The sequence below is a fragment of the Cuculus canorus genome, chromosome 12, assembly GCF_017976375.1.
Source record: "Cuculus canorus isolate bCucCan1 chromosome 12, bCucCan1.pri, whole genome shotgun sequence".
Classification (NCBI taxonomy): Eukaryota; Metazoa; Chordata; class Aves; order Cuculiformes; family Cuculidae; genus Cuculus; species Cuculus canorus.
The window spans coordinates 13,614,457-13,632,607 of NC_071412.1; the positions used below are offsets into that span (position 1 = coordinate 13,614,457).

Here is an 18,151-nt window from a genome sequence, read left to right on the forward strand (position 1 = left end):
CCACAGAAAAGCCTCCCACCTCCCACCCCAGCTCAGCTCCTACCCATGAGTGGTGGAGGCAGGCGGCAGCTGAGGGAGGAGGCAAGACTGGCGTGGGAGAAAAGGCCAGAGCAGCTGAGTATAGCGGGTGAGGAACAGCCAGCCAGGAGCTGAAACGGGGGAGGCAGAGGTCTGCCTCCAGTCCAGAGCCACTTCTGCTCATGCAGCTCTGCTGCCTTTTTTTTTTTCCTTCTTTCCTTTGTTTTCCCAGGCTAAACTGCACTTTTAAACTTCCATCGCTAGGAACTGAGATATTCTGAGACATCCTTTCCAGCCTGAATGGTTTGACTTCAGCTGCTGTTATACATCATCCTCAGTGCTTCCTGTGTACAGCGACGTGATGGTCCCATCCTTCCAGTGGACCATCACGCCTCCTGATCTCTGGTCCTGGAGCAGTGGCTCCTGCTTTTGCAGTTCACCCGGGCTGTATTCCTGCACAGGCATCAGGGCTTGCTTGGCTTTTAGCTCGGCCTGCTGCGCAGTCTGCAACATTTGTCTATATATGTGGATCTTCCTTTTCCTGCAGGGAAGGCATAAAAGGGAAATGCGGAGTGAAGCAGTGAGCTCAGCCTTTGCTCTTCCCCCCATCACTCAGGGTTTGTTCCTGCCCTGCCTGAGGGGGTCTCAGTGCACCACCACACAACAAAAGATCCCCAAATTTTCCTGACTCACCTGTTTCGCACAATGTTAATGGCCAGGAGGAGAAGACCCACAATCATAGCCACAAAGGAAAGCACAAGGACGGAGTAATTCCACGCTGTTGCTGGAGGAAAGCACGGAGAGGCAGTGTTAAGTGTGCCCAAAGCAGCATGGCCAGCAGAGCCTGACCAGGCATTTCCTGACGATTCCCAGCTCAGAGTGCCATGGCATAGGTGCTGGATGAGGGCAGAGGTGCTAGTGTCCAGCTTAGCACACAGAGCAGAGATTCTAGGTCACATTTTTTGGGATAACCTCAGGAAAATCTCCTCCTCTGGGCTTGAGGCTTACACAACTGCTTTCTGCCTCTCATAGCTCTCCACCTTGGACTCTGTCTCTCACGCTGACTGCAGCTGCCACTCACGGCTTCTCAACCTTGCCTGAGAGCTGTGAGCAGTTGTGCCAGGAGGGTGGAGTATGGCTGGAAGCTGTAGCATCCCATCATGAGCACTGCTAGAAGGGCCCCTCTGCTCTGCAGCCTCTTGCCACACTCAGGCAGGTAGATTTTGCCCTCGAACACTGGTTGGGGTGTGCAGCACCAATAGCAGCAGATGGCCTATCCTTTATTTTTGTGACTTTGAAGTTGATCCTCATGGTGAAGACCTGCTCACATGGATCTGCTTCCTCCATCCTGCCAAAATCACTGTTCATCCCAGACATTTTCTCTCTCGTTAGGCTATGCCTAGAAAGAGGCTGAACTCCTCTCTGGGAGGAGACACTAGCTCAGCAAAGCCTCATGTCTGTCTTTACCCACAGTCTGCTTCTTCTGGAGGTGAGACTGAGGGTTTATGCATCTGGGGTAAATCGGGTAATTCCCTGCAGCATCTCCAGTAGGCAGAGGGGTTAACAGCCAAGGACTGTGTATCTCTACTTCAACTCTCAACCCAGGAATGTCAATGGGACTTACGGTCTTCTGTGCGGAAGAACCAGAGCAACTCCTCCAGCTCCTCTTGATCTACACCCAGCGCGAGGGTGGCGTTGCCTGCTGTGTGGTCATATACCTGTGTGCTAGCGAGGGCTGCAAGAAAGTACTTGGCTTCCTCTGCCTCGGCTGTAGAAGAAAAGAGCAAAAAGGTGCAATAATTGCTCACTGCAGTACTTTGGGACAGAAACATCCTTTTCCATGGCTCCCAGCGTTGCCCAGCATCTCTCCAAGCAGGCAGAATGCAGCTGCAAGTGCACAGTCTTATCTCATGCTCTGAGAAGTGGAGGTTTCTGGCTCACACTGCAGATCCTGTCACGGTGGGGCACCCAGGGTGCTAACTGTGCCTTGCCACATTCCCCAGCAGCATGTGTGTGTGTGTGATGTGTGCATGTGCATGTAACACTGCTCCCCAGGTGTGCGGCACTCACCTGCCTTCTCCACGCACACGCTCCTGTCTGCAACATCATGCCATTGGGCCTTGAGGCCTCTCACACTATCGAGAGCGACTCCTTTCCTGTTTGCCACCAGGTAGCCTTGGCTGCTGCCCAGAAAAGAGAGCAGCGAATTAGAGCAGTCCCAACGTGTGTAGCCTGCACTGCCACAGTGACTTGTCTGCACTCTGTCGACCCCCATCACAGAGAGGCAGCTCTGTGTGCCGTGATTCATCAAAAAATCGCCTTGCCAAGACCAGTTCTGGAAATCTGACTCTGGATTGCAGTCCTCCAGCAATAATTTCTCATCCATCTGGCTGGCTTGTAAACACCGCTTGACTTTAGCATTTTTCATCAGGAAAGCTTCAGTATCTGAAAAGAAACCAGCGTATGAGTATGGCCATTGCCTAAGTGCTGGACGCTACCGTGCACAGAGTGTTTAGGCCAGATGGGAATGACACCCAGTTCTGGAATTGGGAAACAACATATGGCAAAAGGCATTCAAGAGGCAAACTGCCTCCAGTCCAGCTTCTCTTTGACAGGGCTGTTGGACTCCTAGCTGAGCTTTCTTTAACCCACATTTCTCAGCAAACATGGCTCAAGCACATCCTTTGGGGTGGGTTCTGGGAAGCCACCAGACTGTCCTTGCGATTGAGATCTGTATCTGTAGCTGTTCCCTGAAGAAGAGATGAGGGTAAGCCCCTCTCCTAGACTTGAACTCTGCTGGGCCCCTTGGCATGCTGGCTGGTGTCAGCCCGCACAGCCTGGCCTCTGCTTAGCCCCTTCCTGCTGTTCCTGGGAGGTGGGAGGTTGCTCTTCTGGATTGTTCCAAGAGGAAGAGGAGGCTCAAAGCCTTTGGTGAGCCTCATTTCTGGCTTTTGCTTTCCCTCTGGGGACAGACACTCTGATGTCTCTAAGCCAACACTCTACCTTGCAGCAGGAAAAATGGGATTATCCAGAAGAACTTCATATTTTTATGTGCATCTGGGAGGGATCACACCTTCACCAGCGTTCTTTCAGTGCACAGATGCCTAGGAAAGAGAGACAAGAGGTGAAGGATAACCTCAAAGTGTCCTCAGCTAGTTCCCACTGCGCAGCCCACTTGTTTTACCAGCAGGAGGCCTGAGAGTTATGGGAGTTATTACTCAGATGTACTAGAGACAGCAGGCCAGCACCTTTCTCCTCTGGTGTCTACAGCAGATGAAAGGAGACAAAACCACAAACAGAAGTGATGATCTTTTAAACTACTCTGTGCTTATGCCAATTCCCCTCCCTGCTCCAGCTCTGTGCTCAGAGCAGGGACCTGATGTGTCCCTGCAGCTGTGGCATCTGTTTTCTTCTGTGGACATGAGTCTGAGCTGCCAGGCCAGGGTGCAGACATCCTGGGAGCCACTGAGGTGACAGCGAGTGGATCTGGCACAGCGTCTGCTGGCTGGGGTTTGACCTCTTGCCTAGGTGACCCCATGCAGATGCGAGCTTGGCTGCTGAGAGCCAGCCTCGACTAACCTCGCTGCTTCCCTCCTTGCTCCCCTGCTACAGTCTTTAGAGAAAACACACTATGTGGCCAGTGATTACCTGCTGCCAGTCCACAGATGGCAAAATAAAGGCGTGCAGATGAGGAAGTGGAGGACTCAACTCCAAGAGGAGGAAAAGCCAGCTTGCTGTTGAGACAAAGGTATCTCCCACTCCTTAGGGAAGCAGAAAGCTCCTCCTCAACATTTAGTCTCTTATTTGTCAGTGGCATCAATACAACTTTTGTGGCTGCTTGTGCAGCTCAGTTCTTCATCCTCCTTTGGAGGGACCAGAGCTGAGCAGAGGGCTTTCCCGTCCATCCACTGTGAGTTTGTTGGAGACAGTGAGGGTGGCTCTCCCTGGCCCACTGCTCAGCCACTGCTCACTGGCCTCCTCTGAACCCTCACTCAACTCGCAGCTGAATGACACCACCACACACAGACAAGCTAGCCCATGGCTCATTAATTAGGATACGAAGTCTTAAGACTTTCATGACTGTATGAGGCCTGGCACTGTCTGAAACTGTTCCCTGGAAATTGCTCACGAGCAGGTTCCACCATGCCAGGCGTGTCCACAATGCTGACTCCTCAGGAAAGCATTTGTCCTATCGGTTACAGACCTAATGACTGCTACTATTTCCCCCCACTTCTCAACGTCTTTGCAATTCAAAGTTCACGTTTTATAGCCAACTAGGCATGCAGGCTTGCTCCCTGCTGCCAGAAAACTACCTGTTAGTGATTCTTGGAGGATGGGTCTCTGAAATATGTGGTCCACTTTGCCTCTGTACTTCAAAAAATATGGGCAAAGCTGCTCCCTGCAGTGAGGTATGGTGATTACCTTCCCGTCCAGGCAAGCTTTAGCTTATTGACATGGATCACACCTAAGAAATGAGGAAATAAAGTCTTGGTGACAATGAAATCAAGTTACAAGTCTGCTACACCCTAATAAGACATGCCACTTGTAAGCGTTAAATCTTGCTGTGCAAGTCTTCCGTTTAATTATTTGCTCGAACAGGAATATTTGACATGCATGTTGCTGATTTTCTCCTAAGGTGTTTCATAACTTGTGGGCCACCTCCCAGCATCCACACTAAAGCTGCCAGGCACAGCAGGGGTGCTTAAAAAGCTGCTAAAATAATTTTGCTACTTCATAAAATCTTCAGCATCACCAAATCTCCCTCAGACGTGTGAGGCTGAAATGTGTCAGGTACCATACAGTAGCAGAAATGGATATTTATCTTGTGTAGGTAAAAGCTTTTAAGGGTAGCCACTGTATTTTAAAGGTCTTTTACCTCTACTTCAAGCTGACCAAACTAGTTTGGAAGTTTCATTCATCAAAGCTACAAAAAAAAGTGCTCTCCACTACATCTACCCCAGTGGAGAGCCTGAGCAGGATCCAGAACACTGTCTGCATCAACAGTTTCCCCAGTAAGGAAATATAAGTCCCACAGTTGGGCTGGACATGCTCTGGAGAGCTTGGATCTTCCATCCTGAAGGAGAGATTTTTAAAGTTATCTCCTTGAGTTTCCCCCACACAGCTGCTCTGTCCCACTGCCCACATCCCAGTGTGGGCAAGCACTGCTCCACCAAACAAGCTGACAGAGCGTGGGTGATGTCTTCTCTGCTGCTCCCCTCTCTGCACGCCTCAGCAGTCACTCTGGCTGCTGTCAAATGGGGATGAGCCTTGAGATCTAGACCACTCTGAGCTATGTTCTTCTACACTCTGAAGACACCTAAGACCCTTCTTAGGTTGTTTTCTAGCTTGGGTACAACATGGCAAGCTTAAACAAGAGAAAGCTCATTCATTTTATGCTTGTATGAAAGCAGACAGAAAGAACCTCTCCAGGGAGGCCAGCACTTCTCACGCAAACATCCTACCTGTGTTACTTTGAATTTATATTTACACCTGAATAATGTTGGGTTTTTTTTTTTTTCTTTTTGCCAATGAGATTTTCACACCAAAGCTGCCAATTTTATATGCTGCGTGTACTTCAGGAACAAAGGGTCACTCGTGAATGCTGTTTCAAACCCTTTTGTTCAAAATCAGGATCTGTGGACTTTGGTGACATCCTGTGAAATCTCAAGAAGAATGGCAGGCAACTGCTTTTTGCTCTCCCAGCCCTTAAATGGTAAAATCCTTCCTCATGATGGCGATACCCATCACAAGCACAAAGAAGAGTTGACAGATTGGTGCTTTAAAGGGTGGCATAGGGGCCTGTCCTTGTGGGAACATGCTCATCCCCAGTTGCACGTGGACTCCTTCCAGCCAGGGCACAGCATGCGGTGCTCTCTCTGTTTTTATCAGGTCTAATACTCAAAGTTGCTTATCAAGCCAGATGTTTGCCTCACCCTGCAAATGAGAAGTCTTGAGATACTTACTACATTGATATAAGTAAAGATGGGGAGGAAAAAGTCTTCTGGAAAGACCACTGAGTACAGCTTCTGTTAAGATGATAATGTCCCTCTGGACTCTCTGCTCAATACTCACTACCTGGGGCAAAGCACTTATAATGTCTCGGTCTTTGTAAAATATTCTCCTAGTGTCATCCAGACTCTCTCTGTGCTAAATTGTGTCAGTTATTCCAAATGTATTATAGAAGTGGGATGTCCAGCACACCATGGAGATACAAATGGATGGGTTGGTTTATAAAGGTACATTAAGGACTGAGTGCAGTTAAAGAACACAAGGAAGATGTTTAATATTTAAAATACTAAAGCAAGAAGGCAGCCAGTACTATTTTTAACCTTTGTAAAGTCAAAAGTTAAAGAGCAAATCTGCGTTAAATTAATATTTTCCTTTGACTGTTTTCCAGGCAGTTTGCATGCAGGAGTTATCTCAGCCTGCTTCTCGCTTGCCATTCAACGTCTCCTTAAAGAAGTTATACAGCCTTTCCTTAAAATTTCCAAGGATCTAACTGAATTTAATAAACAACCCTTTCTTTACAGACAGCTATAAATTAACTCTCCAGCTAGTGCACCAGGAATGCCCATTAATCTCCACTAACTCACCAGAAACATCCAGTTCCCAGCAGAGAGGAAGCTACATTTCTTCTTTAAGCCCTGCTGCCGCAAGACGTCTCCTCCGAGTACCCGTCAGCGTCTTACTACAGCAACGAGGTTGTCTTTTCCTCCTACTACTTGCAGTACGCTACGAGCTGTGATTCATTCTGCTCCTGAGTCATGTGTGAGGCCAGTTCAATAGGCGATGTTCACTCCAGCCCCTGAAAAAAACACACCTCAACCGTGGGTCCATTTACAGCTTGGGGTGAACGACCTTTCCCAAAGAATGAGCCACAGGAACTTCCAGCTTATTTGCTCAAGCCATTGGCATAATCAGTATTAAAAGAGGACGCCGAGTGGAATGACACTCTGTAATAAGTTACCCTGAGGTTAAAACACGATAATGTTCACTCTGGCTCAGTCCTTATGCCATAAAGGAAGCACGTCCTGATAAAGCAGATATCAACCCTTTTATTTTCAGTTATCATAAGGCTCTTGAAGCATTTTACCAGAGCAACTGACTTTGCAGGCAAAGCACAAAGCATCCATCAGAGATTTTGCCATCCCTCTTTTACAAATACAGGCAACAGCTGGCCAAATCAATAGACTGCTCAGCAGCAGCCACGTTGGGAAAGGAGGATTCCTCCTCCCTGAACCACCTGGATCCACGGATGGAGCTAGAATACCTCTTAATGATGGCCATGGAGCACACAACCAGCACTGGTTAGCTTAAGCTTAATTGGAGATGAGCACAGTCTCCTTATGTTCATCCTGTTCTCAGAGTTTTCCAGCTTGAAATAAAATGTCTTTGGCACTGAAGCCATGTTCTAGTGTGATTAATCCTTTGAAGCCCACCTCATCTCTGACCCAAAGGTTTCTCTGAGTGCCCCTGTAAAAAAATTTACCCAGCAGACATGCACGCTCCCCAAACAGAGACGTTTTACTGGTCAGCATCAGCCTGGCAGTGATCGGATGGGAGCTCTCACTCAGAAACGTATCCTCTGGAACACAAGAGCTTCCCTCTGCTGAAGAAAGCAGTTCAAGCTGGGACAACACACCATGCTGCAAATTGTGCCATATTTCCTCGACGTTTCAAGGTGGATCAATTAAAAAGTGCCATAAACCTAGGGAACATTTTGCTCCGTGTCCTTGTGTCCCTTCCATCGCCAGGGAAGGGGTACATTGATAGGCAAACAAGTGGCCTCACAAGCTAAAAACCAAACCCTCTGGCTCACAGTCTTTGAGAAAGGCACAAAGAAAATGCCTGGTACATAGAATCATAGAATGATCCAATTCCATGTACTGCAATCTCTGAGTAGAGGGATGGAGATATTAACTGTGGTGAAGAGGTGGCTGTAACTGGAGAAAGGTGACTGCAAAGCCCAAGACGGTCCCTTTTCACCTCAGGTTCCTACATGGCTTGATTTATGTACCTGTATTTTAATTAGAAAAATCCACAATATCCCAAACTGTTGCAAGGAGGTTGGGCATGATGGCATAACCCACATTTCCCTCAATCGAAGCTTCTGAAAGCAAGTGGAGAAACCTAATCAGAGAAGACAGAATGCCTACAGCCCCTGGGAAGTCTTGGGAAGCTCTGCAGCTCTGCAATGGCCATCTGGGTCCTATCCTGCCTTCGGGATGTTTGCAGAAGGGAATCTTCTTGCACAGCTCTTCTTGCATGGGTGGCCCCCAAAGCCTGCTGCAGCCCTTGCAAATCCAAAGTCCCACAGGCAGCGGTGAAGTGATGGGTAGCTCCACTCCCCTCCCTGGGGTGGAGTGGTGTGGGTCACGGACAAGCCTTAGTTCACCAGCAAAAGCAGTTCCTATTTCACCTCCTGTGCCCATCCCTGAACAAAGTCAGGATGCAAGTGGGTAGCCAAGATGCCTGTAGGACTCAGCCTGACATACACGGAAATAAAACCAGTTCCCTACTGGTTAAAGTTGGCCCTTGTGCCCAGTAATTCTCTTCTTCTCCAAAGGACCATGAATGTGCTCAGAAGCAATCTCTTCATTAATGGCTGTTGAGTGTTTTATTTCATGTTCCTCTTGACGCCACTGGCACTCTTTAACAGCAGAGATCTTTTTACTTCTTGGAGACACTTTCAGTGTCTTTGGCTAGTAAGCCAAGTGGAGATAGGATGCTGATTTATGTTCTGCTTCCTTCTCCGATTTGTCTTCACTACTCTTAGGAGGAACTTGTCTGACCCTGGTGTTTTCATTTTGCTTATCTTTTTTGATCCCTTCTGTGTCTTTGACCCGAAATGCCTGGTTACAGAATAACTAAACATTCAGGGTTGGCTTTTTGTTTTAATTTCCATGCACAAAAGTAGAATTCAAATGCAGCAGGAAAATAACATCTGTGAGCTCTTTTTTTTTTTTTTCTTCCTTTCTGAAACAATCAGACTGTTGCTTTCACTCTGCTGGAAAACAATTACATCAAAATAAATCTTCAGTTAAAACTCATGTACACTGTATCCATGGCATAACACTGAATAATAGCCATAACCTGTTTGAACTGTACAGTTGTATCAGAGCTGAGGATGAATTACTTGGCAGCAAGTGTTAAATTCATTGGAGTGAGTTTAAGTTCACTTAATGAACTCACTGCAAATGAAACATTAATTACTTCATGTGCAAGTCTGGCAAAAACTCAGCACAGAGTTGCAGTTATTTCCAGGAGCTTTAACTACTGGCAGAACCGAGAATCCGTCTCCAGGGTTTAGGTCTTCTCATGAGCAGCTGGTGAAGCTCCACACAGTGTGCAGATCTGCGGCTGACACAGTCACTGCTTTCCATGCCTGGATCCGATACCTGGAAATTAACACGAAGCAGCAGCCAGATGCCAGGTTCAAATCCTCAGCTTTCAGGCCTTTCCCAAGTGCTGGTGATAACTCCAGGATTTCAGCCAAAGCCTCAAAGAGCTGGTATTCTCCTTCATGACACGAGGTGCCTCCATTCAGGCTGCCGTCCAGCAACTGCACTGTTTACTTCTCGAAACTGAGTATTTTTCAGCACGTCAGATATTATGTGTTCAATTTTTTTCAGCAACTGAGATAAGTGGTCAAATTACACGCTGTGTGGAACATTGCTTCCTGTCTTATGGGGCCTGATACCCCTAAGTGCCTGTAATCACTCAGTCATTGTGCAAGGACTGATTGCTCCCTGTTTATCAGCTCTATACTATTTATGATAAGACAGACTGCTTGCCTGTCCTTCCTCCCTCGTCCACTTTCCAAGATGAACTATGCTGGTTACTTTAATCTCTTCTCAAGCAGAAGCCATTCCTTCATCCTTGCTACCCTCTTGTTTATCTTTTTATGTTTTTTACCATATCCTTTCACCCATGCACCACAAGATGAGGTGACTGGAACTGAAGCGCCGGGCACGTGACTAAATTGAGGAGTTTGTGGGGCCTCCCAAGTTAACTGGTTTTTACGTACTGATTCTCAGCTAGGAAATTACCTCTGTGTTTGGAAGCATATTCTCCTTTTCTCAGGGTTCGGGATCACAGGCATCTCAATTCAGATGGCCCGATTCTATTTTTGGACCTGTAACAGCACTTTCTCGCTAGTTTTCCTGTTTTTACTGCTGGAGATCAGGGCATTTTCCACATTTGTGAGAAGAAAGCCCTAACAATGAACACACCAGACATGAAAAAGGAAATGAATATGCACAGTGCCTCTCAGCATGGCACAGAAGTTCACTTTCCTTAGTGATCCTTGCCTGGTGTATTTGTCTGATGTAAATCCCGCCAGCCAATTTCCAAGTGATTTACATGTCTTCACTGGCATATAGCATTCCCACATTCCATGTTTTAGACATCCCTAGTGTCAAAAACTGTGTGCTTTAGATACATAGGAAATTTGTGTATGTAACTTGCATTAAATGAAAAGCTACACAAATAAACTGCCTTCCCATGGGGGGAAGAACGTTCTTAGTAGAATGATAAAATATTTTCATTCTTATATTATGGGAAAAGACAATTCTTTAAGTGGTTATGCTGACCCCAGAGTTTACAAGAAAACATTCTTTAAATTATAATTGCTGTTAAACCAAGTGATGTGTCCTGAACCTGGGACACAAAACCCCCATGTAATGCTGCAGGCTTAGGGAAGAGAGGCTGGAAAGGTGCCTGTTAAAGAAGCACCCGGGGGTGCTGTTGACACTGGCTGAACATGAGCCAGCAGTGGCCCAGGTGGCCAAGAGCATCCTGGTCTGCCTCGGAAACAGTGTGGCCAGCAGGAGCAGGGCAGGGATCATCCCCCTGGACTCAGCACTGGTGAGGCCGCACCTCGAATCTTGTGTTCAGGTTTGGGCCCCCACTACAAGAAGGACATTGAGGGGCTGGAGCGCGGACTCCTCCCTGATGCTCAGTCCCAAGGTTGGATGGGGCTTAGAGCAGCCTAGTCTGGTGGGAGGTGTCCCTGCCCATGGCCGGGGGTGGGACTGGATAAGCTTTAATGCCCTTTCCAATCCAAGCCATTCCGTGATTCTATAAGCCTATGACTCCAAGAATCGATCCCACGATTCTATGATTCTATCAATGTAACGCATTGCCCCTCCTTCCACCCCACACCAACATGGCTGCGGCACCGCCCTCCGCGGCGGCTCCGCGCAGCCCACTACGTCATCGCACCGCGCCGGAAGCGCGGCGATGCGGGGTCGGCTCCTTCGCGCCTGGCGCGAGGGGGTGAAGGCGGCGCGCGGGGCCGCGGGGGCGCCGCCATGGCGGGTGCTCTTCTTCGGCACCGACCGCTTCGCCGTCACCTCCCTCAGAGCCCTGCAGGCGGCCAGGTACCGCCCGCCGGCGGGGGGACGGGCGAGGCAGCCAGGGCCTGCCCGGTAGGGGCCGGGGGAGGGAGACGGGGCCTGCGGGGAGAGGGACCGGCAGGTGAGAGAGAAGTTGGGGGGATGCAGGCTGGGGAGGGACAGGTGCTGAGGCGGGACAGAAACTGAGGAGGGACGGGGGGGAGACGGGACAGAAACTGAGGGGCCAGGAACTGAGGGAAGGACAGGGACTGGGGGGGACGGACAGAAACTGAAGGGGCAGGGACTGAGTGGGGGGACAGAAACTGAGGGGACAGGGACAGAGTGGGGGGACAGAGACTGAGTGGGGGGACAGAAACTGAGGGGGCAGGGACTGAGGGGGGTCGGCAGGGGCTGAGGAAGGAGGGGACGGGGCTGCAGGGAAGGGGATGGGGACTGAGAGGACAGGGACTGAGAAGGCATGGAAACAGGGGACAGGGACTGAGGGGGGATGACAGGGGATTGGGACGGTGAGGCTGGAAATGCTGAGGGAGGGCTGAGTGTCGAGTGGGAGATGGTGAGGGGGACTGTGGGTTGTGTGGTGGTTCGGAGAGGGAGATGGGACCTTAGGGTGGCACAGGGACTGAAGCACCAGGAGTGGGTCAATGGATAGGGATCTCAGGGGGGTTAGGACTTATCATAGACTGGTTTGGGTTGGAAGGGACCCTTAAATGTCACTAGTCCACTCCCCCCTGCAGTGCGCAGGGACATCTTCAACTCGATCAAGTTGCTCAGAGCCTCATTCAGCCTGACCTTGAATGATTCCAGGGATGGGACATCTCCCACTTCTCTGGGCAACCTGTCCCAGTGTTTCACCACCCAGCACTAGAGTGGGGGCAGGGACTGTGGGCTGAGTGAGAAGAGACATCTGGGATTGAGAGAGGCAAGTCGGGGATGGTGAGGAGGTTGGAGGGGTGATGAGGTTGGGAGGCTGGGGCCAGTGAAGGGAGGCTGAGAAACCACATAGGGGATAGGAGCTGGAGGAGCAGGTGCTGTGGAAGGCTGCAGGGGCACAGCAAGGGATTGCTTTGCCTGCATGGGGCCCCCAGTGCCTTGTCCACCCCAGGGAGCCCAGCGAGGACTCAGTTGTATCCCGGCTGGAGGTGGTGACCCTGTCTTCCCGCTTGCCTGGGGACCTGCCTGTGAAGAGCTGTGCCCGGGAGCTCCAGCTGCCAGTTCATGAGTGGCCAGACACGGGACCTGTGGGGCAGTTTGATGTGGGTGTGGTGGCATCATTTGGACGTCTCCTAAGTGAGGACCTTATTCTGCAGTTCCCATAGTAAGTGAGTTGACAGGACATTTAGGGCTGCTTCATGAGCAAAGCTAACTCTGTTTCGAGTCAGCACCTTTGACTTGTAGCAGATAAAGTTGCCTCCTTCCATCGATTCATCTGCTTACCTGAGCCCTGCTTCTGTTCTTGTAGGGTTCCCTGTTGTTCTTTAATACATTGATGTAGATGTATGCCAATGTTCAGCATAATTTGTTTACCTTTATTCCTCTTGGCTTCCTTTCTGTGTTTGATGAGAAACTGAAGGTTATGTACTGTGAGTTTCCTTTAAATGTATGTTTAAACCAGTAACACTTCAAAAGGTCTGATTAATGAATCCTTAAAGTAGTTTCAGTGTAATAAATATTGCACACCCACTTATGTATGGGTTCAGCTTTAAGTACCTTCTCTATTCTAACTTCAAAATATTCCAATTCAGTGGTGTGCTGAATGTCCACCCCAGCTGCCTCCCGCGATGGCGTGGCCCTGCACCGATAGTCCACACAGTGCTTCATGGTGACAAAGTGACCGGGGTGACAATTATGGAAATAAGACCAAAAAGGTAGGTTTACATGTGCTTCCCAAAACAACTCGCTGCTTCTGTTGCCTCTCAGGACTTTAAATCATCACCACTGAAGTCATCTTTTAAATCATTCTGTGTAATCTCTACGTTTCTAATATGTGTCTGTGTTTAATATTAAAATATGAAATGTGGAAATGTTCATCTGACCGTGAGAGACTTGCCAGAAATACAGCGTTTTATTGAGTGCAGAATTTGCACTCCATACTCTAGGGCTGTTCTCTAATTAGCGTTGCTACAGGGAGGAGACAGAGAACAGTCACACAGCTAGATGGATGTGACAGAAAAAATCTAGTTTTCAAACTTCAGAGTTAGCTGTAGCCACCTGTAAGTGAAACGGAGAAGAAGCAAATGCCTGTGTAGGGATGAGAGACAGACTGTATTTTTTAGCTTAAGCATAAACTCTGACTTAAAAGGCTTGTGAAAACACATCATCATAGCTGTCTTTTCTTTCTTAGATGCTTGTCTGATTGCAGATCTTGTGAAAGTGTGAAACAAATTTATTCTGAATGCTTCAGGCTGTTTCTTCTGAGGTTTCATGCTGTGATCTCAGCTTGCTGAAGTGAATTTTGCTTGCCAGGATATATTTTGTATTGTTTTTCCTGTGTTGCCTTGTGAACCAAACATTATTTGATAATGTGTGAAAAATAAAGTTTTAGAGGAAAGAAAAGGTAGTTATTAACCGAGTTAATGCACTGAATGTAGACCTTTGAACTGCTAATTGAGTTATAGCTTCTCCCCCAGTAAGTTTGTATGTTTTCCACCTTACAGGTTTGATGTAGGTCCAATTATTAAGCAAGAAGAATTTGCTGTTCCTCCCAACTGCACTGCAAAGGAACTGGAAGTGATGTTGTCAAAGATGGGTGCAAACATGGTAATCATGCACACTAGTGTCACTCCTGATTAGTGCCTTGCTTTTAACTGGTGTTAAAGAGAATTCTTTTAAATCTTGTTTTGAGTTGACTGCAACTGTTGAGAGGAGAGTGACCTGAAACAATGTTTGTGAGCAAATCTTAGTTGTGTGTGATAAGCTGTCAGCGTTGGTCCTGTGCATTGCCATTCTGTTTCTATTCAGTGAAGAACTCGAGTGGAAACAGTGCAGTTTCTTCTTTCGCTGAAGTGAATATCTGCTTTTTCATGTTAATAATCAGCTTTTGTCCTTTTCTGGGATTAGTATCAGAGGCTAGGTTATCCGTAAAAGAATACTTGTATTTTTCAGTTGTAATTCAGTGGGAAGGATGCCTTTAGTCTGCTTGTGTGTTGATGAAAGTCTTCTGAATATACTGACACAATTTTCTGAAAGCTCACAAGGAAGTTTCAGCGATGAAAACTCAAATACTGTATTTGTATATCTTGGATTTATTGTTACTAAATATACTTTCTGAGCTTCCTTAATATTGCATTCAACATTTAATTTTGCAGCTGATAGCAGTTTTGAAAAACTTGCCTGAAAGCTTAAAACATAAAAAAGAGCAGCCAACAGAAGGAGTAACATTTGGTAGGTACGCACATTTAATACAACATGTTAATTTCTTCTTTTATCAGTTGCAAAACTAATTTTCTTTTTACTATGCTGGATTATTCGTTTTAGATACTTTCATCAATGTGTCTTCACTGCCTCCTCTAGCTTAAAAGTTCATACAGAGGGGAAAAATGCTCCAGAATTCTTTCAGATTTACTACATTAATGTTTGTTTTTTCCAGTTGCCAGTATGGTTTCAAAATTGCTAGCAATGTCACAAAATCTGAACCAGTTTATTATTCTCCGTGGTTGTAACACTAACACAAATCTTACAGCTGTGCTTGTAAATGTGTGTTACCGATTTTCAGTGCAGTGGGTAAATAGCTGAGAATAAAATATAAATAAGCCAATTGGAGATTTCTACAAAGTATTTTGTGCAGTTGTTGTCTAAGGTACATGTGGTTAGATGGCAAACCTGCCATTGGCCAGGATAAAATCAGTTTTAAAGTCCTGTAAAATACAATAAAATTGTGCAGCTGTTTGTTTACAAAAAGATGCAAACCAAAATATTTAAGTCCTTTAATTACCGTTTTTTTTCCCCCCAACAGCTCCTAAAATATCTATAGCTAAGAGTTGTATAAAATGGGAAGAGCAAACGGCTGCACAAATAATTCGACTGCATCGTGCCATAGGAAGTATGGTAAAACAGTGGTTTTTTTAAATTCTACTGTCCTATTGCATGTCTCAGTTTGATTTGATATTTTTAAACTAATGACTAGAACACAAGTGTAGTTATTTTAGCCTCTAAAACCCAGCATGTGTTTTAAAATCCCAGTGTAGTTTAGTGTTAGAGATGGGATTAGAGCAAGGGAGAATTTTCTTGAATTTGATCCCCAAGGATGAAATCAGTTCAACAGTTTTTTGTTTTCTTTGCACTGAGGTTTCCGCTAATGCATTTGAGAGGGTTTCAGAACGCTGCAGTGACACCTCTGCGTGACAGCAAACAGTGCCACTGAACAGCTACTGTAGTTTGTTGCTTAACTCATTACTGCTTATGCTAGAGGCTTGTTCGTCAATGAGATGAAGAACAACAAGGAAAACTAGATATAGTAAAGAATGTCTTTTATCTGGACATATACCTAAATTTTTGCCTTGATGTTATTAACACAACTATCATGCATAAGAAAGAAACCTAGGCAGTTGCCTGGAAATGGTGAAAATATTCTGTATGTGTTATCTGCCTCTGTTTCCAGTTTCCTTTACAGACACTCTGGAAGGGTAGTACTGTTAAACTTCTGGATTTTGTGGAAGTGGATAATATCCCTGGGATTGCTGGTATTTACTTTTAAATTAATCTGTTCAATTTTCCTGTCTTTTCAAGCAGTGGCTTGAATATAGCAATCAGTTGTACTAAACAATAGCTTTAAGTACTGCTTTCTGAAACACCAGTAGAACTGCATTATTCATGTATACATACTTGGAGTGCAGTAAGTTTCTGTGCCCAAAGATGAGCATAAAAAAGGTTTTAAGGGCATTCCTGCTTTCTGATAATGTTAAACGAGCAGCAGGTATAGTCTTGTGAATCCTGAGACTGGAGGATTTTAATCCTCTAATTAGTTACGAGATCCTCTCCTAGTGCCTTTGTCTGAGATCTCTCACAAGGAAAGCTGTCCCTGTGTAGTATCACTTAAACCATTTTCTGTTTCTGAAAGCCTTGTGGGCCAAGCAGTGCCAGAGCACACGGAGCGCACTGACTGGAGGAGATGGGAGCAGTGCCAGAGAGTGGCTGTTCTGATTCTGCTCTGCTGCCTTGGCTGTAATAAAACACAAAATATGACTAAGTATTTTAGAGCAAAATAGTGACTTGAGATGTTTACCATGCTTCAAAGAGACAAAAGTGCTTCATACTTTTTTGTACTTCTTGGCATAAAAATGCAAGATAATCTTGCTTTGCTTTTATTTTAGATCAAATATTAAATGGCCATGGAGCTGTTCCTGGCTCACTGCTATATCATAAACCATCACAAACACTAGTAGCTCGTTGCAAGGTAAGTGTTACCCTTTTCTTTTATATTTGCTGCTCTGAAGATGCAGTTTTTAATATTTGTGTTGCATAACTTTGGTCTTAAGTGTCCATTATTATTCACTGAACTAGTTTAGGTTAGCATTAGTTGTCTGTCTTGATGCCTTGAAGAACTTTTAATTTCCACTAACAGGCTTTTCACTTGCAAGCAAGAATTTGGCTTGTAATTTGAACGTGACAACATTAAATCATGCATTCTGTAAGCCAGCCTAGTCACAGCTAAAGATAATTTTAAAACATGAAAAGAGCTTACTGCCATTTTTTGTATTTATTTTTAGGAAGGCTGGGTTGGAATCAAAACAGTCGTATTAAAGAAGAAGCTTACAGCAGTTGACTTCTACAATGGATACATGCATTCTTGGTTCCAGCAGAACCCGAGAACAGTTCATCAGGAATGCAGATTTCAAACACTCAAACTTAGCACATCAAAAAAGACTCTGAAAGAGAGGGAAATATTGGCGCAGGATATAAAACAGTAGATGTATTTTAAAATGTGGAAGAAGTTGCCTTTAAGTTAATATGAAATATTTCCTTGCCCACCTATAACATTCAACTCAGTTAAGGGGTTTCCTCCCAAAGCGTTTGATCTTACTGACATCTGCTTGTTTTCGTTGTGGGTTCTGGACAATTATCTTTTCTCTTTCCACAAGGAAGAGAATCTCTGTGATTGCTGAAGACAGGGAATAAATCCCTGTTTCCACTGTTGAGTAATAAATTTATTTTTATACAATGTTTTCGATTTATTTTTGAAGACTTTCAGTATAATTTTCTTCAAGCGTAGGTTGTGCACAGTCACTTGAAATCTAGAAATATTAAAATCCTATGCTGCTCTAGTTCAGAGTCTAGCATTCGTTGAGACTTATAGATTGTCTAGTTTGACTTTCTTGTGAACCTTTAAACCCACATTGAGATGAATAACTTAAGCCTTGGCTGGGAACAACTAGAGAACCTTTTCCTGTCCATGATGATTTTCTTAAAGTCAACTACACTTAACACAGAGCATCCCTTATCTCTCACTGGAATTTGCTGGCATATCTTGATATGATGCCATGCCTGGAGCTGTCTGCATTTGGTCGTAGGCCTTTGGCGGGGTTGTTTGCTGAGGTGATGTTCTGAGCAGCCTCATGTTCCATCTGATCAACCTGTGCAGTCATGGCCAACTGCTTCAGTACCTGTGTCTTCCTGCTTATTCTTTTTGTGTAGTCTTGGTCTACAGGTGTCTATTCCAGTGTGCTGGAATTCAGTTTCAATAGATCTTCTGTTTAGAAAGGGAGTAAACAATATTCCTCATCTATTCTAATCTGAGATCTCCTCATCCAGTTCTCTCAGGACCATCATGGTGTTTGTCT

General features: G+C 46.0%; 2 protein-coding genes across 3 annotated transcripts; one reads left to right on the top strand and one right to left on the bottom strand.

Annotated features, from left to right (window-relative positions):
• Window positions 1–114: 114 nt before the first annotated feature.
• Window positions 115–8,906, bottom strand: SLC51B (solute carrier family 51 subunit beta). 2 transcript variants are annotated; one of them, XM_054077379.1, is made up of 8 exons: window positions 7,508–8,906; window positions 6,612–6,823; window positions 4,332–4,483; window positions 3,022–3,122; window positions 2,089–2,463; window positions 1,643–1,786; window positions 712–802; window positions 115–559 (listed from the first exon to the last, which is right to left on the bottom strand). In XM_054077379.1, exons 4-8 carry the CDS (start codon window positions 3,059–3,061, stop codon window positions 340–342), a joined length of 870 nt encoding a protein of 289 aa, XP_053933354.1. In that variant the 5' UTR covers window positions 3,062–3,122; window positions 4,332–4,483; window positions 6,612–6,823; window positions 7,508–8,906; the 3' UTR covers window positions 115–339. The 2 variants fall into 2 exon arrangements, with proteins under 2 accessions (XP_053933354.1, XP_053933355.1); XM_054077380.1 differs by lacking the exon at window positions 7,508–8,906 and adding an exon at window positions 7,289–7,443.
• Window positions 8,907–10,292: 1,386 nt separating this feature from the next.
• Window positions 10,293–17,534, top strand: MTFMT (mitochondrial methionyl-tRNA formyltransferase). Its single transcript, XM_054077823.1, has 10 exons — window positions 10,293–10,346; window positions 11,224–11,399; window positions 12,478–12,690; window positions 13,118–13,240; window positions 14,030–14,132; window positions 14,681–14,756; window positions 15,328–15,419; window positions 15,973–16,054; window positions 16,685–16,767; window positions 17,081–17,534. Exons 1-10 carry the CDS (start codon window positions 10,293–10,295, stop codon window positions 17,279–17,281), a joined length of 1,203 nt encoding a protein of 400 aa, XP_053933798.1. The 3' UTR covers window positions 17,282–17,534.
• The last annotated feature ends 617 nt before the right edge of the window (window positions 17,535–18,151 follow it).